The 10783-nt window shown below is 39.2% G+C and overlaps 1 protein-coding gene across 1 annotated transcript; it reads right to left on the reverse strand.

Annotated features, from left to right (window-relative positions):
- Positions 1-1790: 1790 nt before the first annotated feature.
- LOC139589501 (monocarboxylate transporter 13-like) lies at positions 1791-9780 on the reverse strand. The gene is made up of 4 exons (XM_071425949.1): positions 9579-9780; positions 5795-5938; positions 3858-4664; positions 1791-2017 (listed from the first exon to the last, which is right to left on the reverse strand). Exons 1-4 carry the CDS (start codon positions 9778-9780, stop codon positions 1791-1793), a joined length of 1380 nt encoding a protein of 459 aa, XP_071282050.1.
- Between the last annotated feature and the right edge of the window lie 1003 nt (positions 9781-10783).

A 10783-nucleotide genomic window follows, 5' to 3' on the forward strand; every position in this document is an offset into this window, starting at 1 on the left:
TATTTCTCAGCAGATACTGTTCAGCCTGGTGGGAACCAGGGGAAATCTCCAGCCTGAGCCTTGACAAAGCTAGTTCTGAGCTCAGACTGGGCTGCTCAGGATTTCAGCCATTCGGGCCATGAAAGCCCCAAGGATGTTATCAGCTCAACTATGCCGGACTATGTCCGTGCTGCCAGGCTCTCCTCATAGCTTCAGCCTGAGCTCTCTCTGTTTCAGCTTTGCTGCTGCCTCACCCTCATACCATGCACTGCTGTGAACAGCCCAGCTGCATCTCCTATTCCTCCCCTTGGTGCCAGGAATGCTGTTTGTTACCCCCAAAGCTGCTGCTCCCCTGGCTGAACCAGCCCACAGAGGTTCACAGAGGCTGAACCAGAGGTTCCACAGCCTCTCAGTGATCCTCTCCTGAACCCAGTCATCTTTGTCAACTTCTTTCCTGTGCTTTGCTGCTCCAAAATGCATGCACAACCATGGAGCAGCGGGGAGCAATCCCCTCCCTTGACCTTCTCCTTATGCCCCCGTTCTTCCATCACAGTGTGCCACTAAGTGCCTTCTTTGCTGCCTATATCAAAATAAATTGGTGACAGGGCTTGTAAATAAAATACAGAATTTTAACAGAGTGCCAGAGCTGGAAACTGCATCTATTAAACATTTCCCCATTCTTCCCACCTCCAGCAATACCACCTCCACTTTATAAAATGAAGAGTTTTTTTAAGTAGGAACGCTGCAGAAGACTGTAGAATAATACTCAGAAAAATCTAAAATTTTCAACTGATAAGTTTAAAAAAAAAAAAGGATTTTTGTCAGGTGTGTCAGAGCCTTACTACAAGACAATCCACACTCAGTTCCTCTCCTTCCAATAAGCCCCCACAGGTAGTTGATTTATTAATGGTTCAGCTGATTCCCTGTAAGTTAAATTAAATTTTAGTTCTTATGAGACAAGAAGTAATTCTTTCAGATGAGAGACTTAAGTAAATTCAACTTCACAGAGGAAGTGTTTCAATGGTGAAAATTTATGAAGTTTTTAAGTAGGGCAGATATGATATTCATAATAGTTTGAAGGCTTTAAAGTGCTACATATTTTTCCTTTCAGTGTTTCTTTCTAGATGTTATTCAGCCTTTTCTCCCTTAAATTCTGTCTTTCCCTAATACAGTAAAATTACAAAAAAACCCAGTTGTTTGGATACAGACTCTTTTTTATTCTTATAAATAGAGACTTTAGTCAAAGTATTTGCCTTAGGAAAATTGGAATGTGGGACTGAAGGGGACATCAGGAAGTCATCTAGCCCATTCTAGTACTCTTATCTTATTCCAGCACTGCTCTGTAGAGTACCTGCAAATCCTTCAGCTCAAAACTGTATTCATTTACTTGTGCTTTCAGATACAACTTGTTTACTGAAAATACTGGGCACCACTTCCCCAAGTAAGCATTTGTGAGCTGATGCCTCTTCCTTTTTTTTTAGCAATAGCTGCAGTCTGTGATTGAGGGTAGAGTTTGTATCTGCTGCACACATGCTTCACGGCAATTTAATTTAGGCTATGGTTTGCCTATTTCATTTAGCACAGCCCTCTGGGACTCTACTGAAGGCTTGCCTAGTCAAAATGCAACTTCAATATCAAAATAATATGGTAATGGTTACTGCTCTACTTTGCATGTAAATTAAGTACTTTCTTCCTTTGTTTCAAACAGCCGTACCCAAAATTTCTGTTCTTCTAAATGCTAATAATAGCGAGTTTGGCAAAAACAAAACACTTCCATGTGTCCTTGAGAGGCTGTCAGAGGTCTCATGTAGTCACACCACTACATTGTGCTCTCCATACCTTCTGGTTTGATGCTTCAGGATATGGAGGGAGGGGTAAGGTAACGTTGACTTTTCTGGTTTGTTTCTAATCTTGCTTCCTCTTATTTTTCTCTGTTGGAGTCGATCTAAAATAATTAAAAATCCAGCTGATAGGACAAGAATGGCTCCTGCCATGTAGAAGCCTGCTCTGTAATTTCCAGCCATGTCCACAATCAGACCTGGAGAGAAACAAATGACAGGAATATGATTGATGGAGAACAGATGAATGTAAATTAGCTCAGCATTGTGAATATATCCTCTTACAAAGGCAGTGTACTGGCTACATACTTGTCTGGCAGATTTCTACACCGTAAGCACAAGGAATATCACCCCAGTATAGCATTTTTCATTTTTCATTTTTGTGTTTTGAAACACAATTCATGTCTCATTGTTTTTCATTTGTGAATTGCTAGTGAAACAATATATTAGACAGTTTTAAGTACTTTCCAACCAAAAGTGTGGCAGACAGTGCAGGTACTGGCAGAAAGACAGACTGTGCAGCTGTGTTTGTGAGCAACTCAATGTTCTGTGGGGTAGTTGTCACCAGTTGCTGTAATTTGGACCACAACTACAGCATGAGCGAGTTTAAAGAAGGGAAGGAGATTCATCTGCTGGAGACAAAATTGGAGAATTTGTCTGATGTGTTATGGGTTTCCAGGCCATCATTTTACAAAGAGTCACAGAAGCTAACAAAAAGACCTTGGTTTTCAGGGACATTGAAGCCAACCAAAATATATGATGCCATTGTGTATTATACTGAAAAATCTCTACAGTACAGTAGTACAGTAGTAGCACTGCAGCAGTGTGTCAGCTGTCCTGTGGGTATGATGGCACATTCCTTTGTGGGCTGATGAAGGTTGCTTGCTTTTGGGAAGTTTGTCCATGTTTAGGGTACTTCCTTGCCCATAATCTAAACTAAGATCAGCCCTATATAGGCACAGGAACCATGAACTCAAATCTTTTAGATTTTACACTCAAAGGAGGAGAGGAGAGCTTGAGAGGCACTTAGGGTTGCCTGCTCTTCCATATCTTCTTTGTAGTTCACTAAATATACAAAAAGGGGTCGCACTGATTCCCAGATAATGAGTACTAGTGACCAGCCACTATAAACTGTATTTTATTCAGATCTTTCCAACACATTTTTGATACTGTTCTGTTTCAAACCCTCTACAAATCTTCCTGGTTCTTGTATTTCAAAAGTGAATTAAAATATTTCAGTATTCAGTTGGACTCATTTGCAACCCATTAGCAGTGTCATTACCACAAAAGTCACTTGTAGTTTTGGATGAGGACTCAGATCTGCATTGTACAAGTCACACTGGTCTTTTTTTTTTTTTTTTTTGCCATATCACTTTTCAAAGCGTCTACAGCTTGCGGTTCATTTGTCTTGCATTTTTCCAAGATGACTATATCTTTTTGCCAGCCCATAAATCCATGTGCTGTCTCATTGTCTGCTCTCTCTTCCCACTGTTTTTATGTGCTGCCTTCCCTGTTTATTATACTAGCTGGCTCAAATGCTGTCTAAAACCAGCAGGCATTTCTCTGAATATTTCCTTGAGGTTTGCATAGCCTAATGTTTCAGGCTGTTCAATTTGAACTTCTGTAGAAACCCTCCCAACAATACCAACATTTGTGCAACATCAGTGTTCTCAAATTTCAGTTTCTTCTCTGAGAGTGTGTGTCTGCTGCTTGTCCCAAAGGCGCACTTTCTTAGCTAGATAGTTGGAGGCCATCAAGTGGCATTATGTGGAATTCAGGAAGCAGGACCACCATGTGAACCCTGGCTTTCATCCCTCCTTTCTTGTTGTAAAGACATCTCCAAAATCACACAGAAGAGAGGGAGCAGTGTATTTTGAAGAGGATTTAAACTGACTATTTGTTTTTATGTACTTCTTGGCTCAGATGCCCCTGAGCTAAAAAAGGGGGGAAGTTGAGTGCAGATCCAGATCTTTTCAGTTCAGATTACCATTCCTCTTTCCTCTTTTAAACTGTATTTGGCAGTGAGTTGTCTTAACTTACCCGCAAGAGGAGGCCCCACAAAACCTCCAGTGCTTCGAATAAGCATGAAAAGTCCTAGGGCACTGTCAAATTCTGGCATGCCTACAACATCTACTAGCACTGTAATGTGAATGGCGACTGTTGTACCAAAGAAGAATCCATAGAAGCCAGTGAATATTGCCAGGGAAAGGTAATTGTTAGCCAGTGGCAAGAGCATCAGGGAAGTACTGATCAATGTAATCGCCATTGCCAGCAAATGAATGCTTTTGGTAACGTGGAGGTTGGCATACCAGCCACACAGCAATCTGCCTCCAAAGTCCACCATAGCCAAAATGGATAGGAGGGATGCAGTCCATGATTCATCTATTCCGAGGCTGTAGCTAAGTGGAACTAAAAATAATGGAGGAACAAAAAAACTCATAGCAGCTAATATACCAAAAATGGCATAAAGTACAAATTCTGGTCGCCTCACAAGCATCCAGTTGAAGGTTTTGGGCCTGATGGGAGACTGATCTTCTTTGTCTGTCCTGGATGCACTATTGCCAGGTGGTGTTTCAGTTTCACGATGGCTGGCCTCAAGGAAGCAGCTGCTTGCTAGGGGTCGCATCAGTACTCCACAGACACAAATATTGAGTTGGATGCCACCTATGATCAAGAGGGCACCTTTCCATCCGTATTGACCAATCAACCACTGGAAAAATGGCCCAAAGATGAATGCAAAGGCACATTCTCCAGCACTGGCAATAGCATTGGCCAAAGCCCTTTTCTTGGAGAAATAGTGGCTAACAATGCTAATGGCTGGTGTCCACGAAAAAGAAATGCCAAGACCTGAAAAACATCAATAGAAATAGCAGAGGTTAGACACTATTGAGGTATTTTGTGAAGGTAGAAATTAAAGCAGTCAGTGCTTCTACATTTGCAAAGTTAAAAAGTGTTAGAAAGAAAACATTTTTGCCCAGAAGAAGCATGAGCTTAGCTGGAGTAGGTGTAAGGATATACTTGTGACTATATTATATTCTGTACATTGTATATATTCAAGTGAAAAAGCAGAACATGAAGTATATACATTATTACATTCTCACTTAGAAAAAAAAAAAAAAGAAGTTGGTTTCACAGCTTTGCCAGTGCATGAGAAATCCCATGGTCATGGGGTTGAAGCTAGGCAGATCCCATTGTCCATGCTGTGTGTGTTAACGGCTGGTACTAAGTCAGACCAGCCAGTTAAGCTGAGCTGTGTTCAGGGTAGACATGAGTGAGGTGGGACATGAGGGAAGTTGGTGTATTGCCTCTATTTGCTCTTCATTTTCTTGCTCAACTGCTTTGAGCAAATTTAAAACCTGCTCTAACTTAGAGTTATTTTGATGGCTCCCTAGACTCTTTGGCAGGACTGCTAAAGGGTTCAAATTCCAGACATTTTCTCAGGCATCCAGTGCAGAATTCAGAATGGTTTATTTTATTCCCTGCTAGCTTTGCTTCCTGTTCCAGGAAAATCTTCTAGCTGTTGGAGACAACTTTCTGGCCTGGTTTTGCCTGAAGTAAAGGAAAGGATTGGAATAAAATGAAAGCCTGGGACTCTGTTCAAACCATAAGATAAGCTGATACAAAGTATAGAATTTGGGATCTCCCTGTCTTTTTACTTCAGTTCCCTTTATGAAATTTTTTTAAACCTTCACAAATTTCTTATCTCTGAATGAAAAACAAAACATTTAATTTTCTGCTTGCATATAATTTGCAAGTGTAAATTATTGGCATCTAAATATTTGCCTTCTTTGTTGATGCAGATTTCCTGTACAAACTCTTATTTCCAGAGTGAAATGGGAGGGAAATCACTTTTAAAGAACATTGCTTGTTCTGGCTGCTCATAAAGTCAAAATAGATAGCAGATTTTAAAACTCCTACCACTCGCACCCTCAAATATGTTGCTGGTGGAAGAAAGCCATGAAGCCATAAATTCATACCCTGTAGAAAGCCAGTTGTTGCATACAACCAGACCATGTTGAGTCCAAAAAATCCCAATGCCATTCCTGAAAAAGCCAGAAGTCCTCCAGTGATCACAACTGTCCGATGGGTATATTGTACACACAGTGAACTGGCAACAGGGGCTAGATAAGCAGAAAAATTGGAGAAAGAAAAATACATTTGAACATTAATCTGATCAACATGGCCAAATAAATAAAACATTTTAACGGTGACTACCCTTATAATGCTTGACACAAACAGTCTTAATTCTGCTGGATGGGGTAGGAGGTCAATCAAAATTTCAAAATTTTATTCTTGCTGATAGAGAAATTACTGTTCCGAGGCACAGATTTGAAAACATATTCAACATATGTGGACTCTTTTAAAGGGAAAGAGCATTTTAGTGCCTTCCTTGTAGTAGGACAGTTCTACTGACTTTCGTGTAAGGATACAACTACCAACAAGACAGAACCTCACGGACTGTTTTAGCAGAAGATGAAGATTCAGCCACGGAATCTATAGGTTCATCTATAAAAACTGTACTATTGAGAATGTGTTATTGATATGTCTGGCATGAAAACTTTCTGGAGAAAACTAACTTTTGTTTTCTAGAATTTTGCAAAAATCAACCCTTAATGGAATTTTAAAAGTTTATAAACGACCAAAAATTAGGGTTTATTTTGTGGTAATACTTTTTACAGAAAATTGGCAGTTCATTTCTTAAATCTTTATTTAGTTGTACAGTTTCTCACAACAGAATGCAGTGGCTCTTCAACACAAGGGCAAAGGTGCAGGTGGTACAGATCTGATGGTGCAGCAGCTGCTTTGGTCTCTAGTCACTGTCTGGAAACACCTGAAATGTCAGAGATATTTTTGCTTAATTAAGGATAGTTTTACTGCCTGGCTGGTTTTTTCCATCAGCATCATAAGAGTCGAGGTCAAAGCCGTAGGATTTCTTTAAATGGCCGTGGCCACTAGGGGGTTCCCAAGTACCACCTGGCATGAACCAGCTCCCTAAAATCTGTTAAATATCCTGGGAACTGGAGTTCATGCATAGAACCGAATTCAGTTAACAGGGACCACGCTTCTAAATATAAATAAGTAGGAAGACAATTATTAAGAGAGAGCAGCCGGCAAGGAAGGTTTCATAGTACTTTGTAGGGGCAGGTTGTTGTACATTAACCTGTGCTAATCAGAATTAAGAGAATTTGGTAGCTAGGATGAGTGAAATAAACCTGACAGAGTACTAGTTGTTGCAAAGTCTTCAGCATGTACATTGCCTGACAGCAGAAAGACCTGGCAGGAGTTACACAAACTTCAAATGTCTCATCAGGTTTTACAGCAAAAATATGATATTTTTATAAACATTTAAAATGATACTGAAATTCAGTCATTATCTTAAGATGTAGTTCATGAGACATGATAAAGTACATGCAGTTGGTGAATCATAAAATATGATGAAAAAAAGAAGAGAAAACTAGACACAGGGTAACATCCATGAAAGTTCTTGAAGACAAGAAAAAGAACTGCAGCTGGAGCAGAAATATTACCAAATCTCAATTCTTAAATAGTAAATAAGAAGAATAAACAGGCAGAAATTAAATATGGAGTAGCAAGAGAAAGAAAGAAGCTAGCCACAGAACTGGAAATGGGTAAAAATATCTTGACTCCAGAGTTTGAAAGGACAAGGGCAACACACAGAAAATGCACAAGCAATGGAAAGGGATGACAACAAGAGTACAAAGAGAAAGGTGTTGGGAGGTGTACATCAGTAGCCAGAGAAGGCTGGTGAAGGTGATGGGGAGAATCCTTACTGTGGTAAACTGAACAGCCTGTTTCAAGTGCAGACCTTGGGAGTGGAAGCACATGCTCTCCTTCAACACAAGAAACAGACCTGCTGTTGAAAGGATTCAAATAGGAAAAAATAATAATTCAGTGATCATCCTTCTACTGAGCCAAGTGACACTTAAAGTTTCCCAGAGAGAGACATTAAGAAAAACTAAGCAGGCCAGGAAACATGCTCAAAGAACTGGAGGCTCAGGTGATTTTCATCAGGAAGTTTGGTCCCTATAAATGAAGCAAGGCAGAAGAAGATGAGGACAATTATGTATTGACCTGAGACATTTATAAACTACTATATAGAGGGGGTTTGGAATGTTTGACCACCAAGCTTTATTCACTGAAAGAGGATTATTTTCAATGGATTTCAAAGGATGAAAAGCAACTTCTGCTGAAAATTATAGCTGCCTTCCTTGAAGTAGGCTGGCCTCCCATGTGGCTAGGCAAATATATTATTTTTCTGGTTTATACTTGATATTATTGTGTTAAATGCTCTATTCCTTCATACATTCCTATACAATGTAAATATATGCTATAACAAAACAAAACCTAACTAAAACAGGACTGTTAAGTTTTTCCGTCCTGTGCTGGGTTTTTCTTCTCATGAACTTCAAATGCCTGAATGACACAATAGTATCACAATATGTCAGTGATACATCTATTTTGTTAACCAAATTGATAGATTACCATTTATTAATTTCTGTGGTCTGTGAAGCAGGTTTTTCAAATTTTTTTTTCTGTTAATTATATCTGTCACTGCCAAGCAGGCATCAAGGATAATAGTTTATGGAACTGATAAAATCTTTTCAACTCATGACTTATTTTATCTTTTTACTTTGACTTTGGGTTACTCTTTTTTCCTTCTGAATACATTTTTCAAAGAAAGATCAGTTGCTCTTGATGTTTGGAAATACTGGAGTTCCAAGCAATAATACTGATAGGTGTGGACTGAGTAGGATGCACGTAATTATACAGTGTCTATGCAAAGAAGTGTCTTCAGAAAGAAAATTATGATAGCATTTATTATGTAAGGATATTTACCTATAGCAACCATATATCTCTATGAGAATATGCAGAGCAGATTTCACAAATTCTGTACAGTTCAAGCCTGCACATGTTTGGAATCCTCACATCATGTGAAGGATCATGCAGTTTGCAGGGCACTAAGGACTCTTTAAACAACCAAACTGAGTCAAATGCAGTATGTTTCTTATTTTTCCCTCCTTCATTTGATGTGATGTGGTATTTGACCTCACTGCCTTTGACTGGGATATTTCACTCTATCTTCCTCTACTCTCTGCTTGCATGGCCATGTCTTTATTGAGTTCTCTCTGTGTGAATAGATTGTTTTTTTCTTTTTAACCCTGTGAGTTTTCTGGTAGATCAGTAACTTGGAATCATAGTAAGAGGGGTGAAGAAGACACAGAGTTGGTAATACATGCAAAGAAAGGGGATCTTGGTGAATATAAAAAGAAGTGGGAAAAAGCAGGACTGAGAATAATTTTGGTAGCAGATGGCTTACCTGATGGATGGGGTCACAATCCTTGTATTCTGAAGTACTTTGAAAAAGTACTTCAGACAGTCACACTGAGATCAGTGAGCTTGCACAAACTGTTTTAAGAGCTTGATTCAACTAGCTCTGTGGCTATTATTCCTAGTGAGTTTAACTCAAAGCCTGTAGCAAAACTTAATCATGAGTTTAGGTAAATGATGTTTTTTCAAGCAATCAGATTCCTATGTTTATAGAGTTTTGTTATTAACCCATTCCAAATATGAGGCAGTAAATGCCAATTTTCTGAAATTTTTCTGTATTTTCTGTAGAGACTTCTGAAGGAAGTCTAGACCTTATATGTTGCTGGGATTGGGGCTTTTTTAAGGAAGACTTCCAAACTTTCTCAGGTGATTAATATTAAAATAAAATGCTAGAGGAGTACTACTACCTACCTCCTAAATGAAAGACTGTAATGGTTACTGATGTGATCCAAGAAGTGGTGCTTGCAAGTTCATCAAAGTGCTGCTGGATTTCAACAAAGAACAGACCAAAAGTCTTGAGGACAGCAGCAGTGAGGCCCATCACCATGAAGGCTGACACTACCACAACCCATCCATAGCCACCGTCTGGTGGATTGCTGTCTTTAGCCTGCATCTTTTCTAATTCTTAGTTCTTCTCTGGTGTTTGGGTTGTTTTTTCCTTTTTTTTTCTGGAGTGGTAGTGATGGTGATGAGGTTTTTTAACAGATCTGCAAATTGGTAGAAGGCCCATGGTTAAAGAAATTAATTAAAATATTCTAGTAATGGCTTACACAAGTAATTATCAAGTTAAAATACAACATTCATTACAGTGGTTTGACTGAAAATATTACCTGAGTAACAGAGGTCTGAAGACACAGAAGACTGAATAAAGAAGTTTTTAAAAAAATTCAAGTACAGAGTTAAGAAAACAAAAGAAGTATGCAGATGTGAACCAAGGAGAGAAGATAATGGGAAGATATTCAGACATGAAGATTTTCAAAAATAGAAGAATTTTAGGGTCCTCAACATTTTAGCATTTATAAATATTAATCATTCCTGTAATGCCAAGCATTTTTGCCAAAATGGTGCACATCCATCCTTGCAAAGATATATTCATAGGCAAGAATATCTTATTAAGCACAAAACTGAAAAAGCATATTTCCCTTTAAAAGTTTTGTGACAAACATGCAGCAATCATGCAGTGCATGGAGGACCTGGGATCTGGCTGGAGGGAGAGAAACATTCATACATTTTTCTGATTTCTTTATGGACACTAAATGCTGAGCAGGGATATTGTACAAGATACAGAAGACCAAAAAAGACCTATCTCAGGAGGAGAATGGGAAACTTGAGATAGCTGAAGATATACTATACTTAAAATTCTCTACCCTCTGTGCACCTGGGAAAAATGAGCTGCATGAGGGAACCCGTACCACTTGAAGTTATCCAGTACAAAGAAGCAGTCACTAGTCTTGTGATTTGCTCCCTTGAGGTGCATGATCTCAGGAGGATCTGAATCACTGCAGCAGGGTGGGGAGAAGAAGCCATGAGAGCCTTGTAGGGATCAGAAACAAAATCATTCTACTGCCCCATATCTAGACTGACACGGCACTGGACTCATTTGCACATCTTAAAAA

This window comes from Agelaius tricolor, unplaced genomic scaffold (assembly GCF_023055355.1).
Source record: "Agelaius tricolor isolate 1412-34295 unplaced genomic scaffold, bAgeTri1.0.p SCAF_4, whole genome shotgun sequence".
NCBI classification, from domain to species: Eukaryota; Metazoa; Chordata; class Aves; order Passeriformes; family Icteridae; genus Agelaius; species Agelaius tricolor.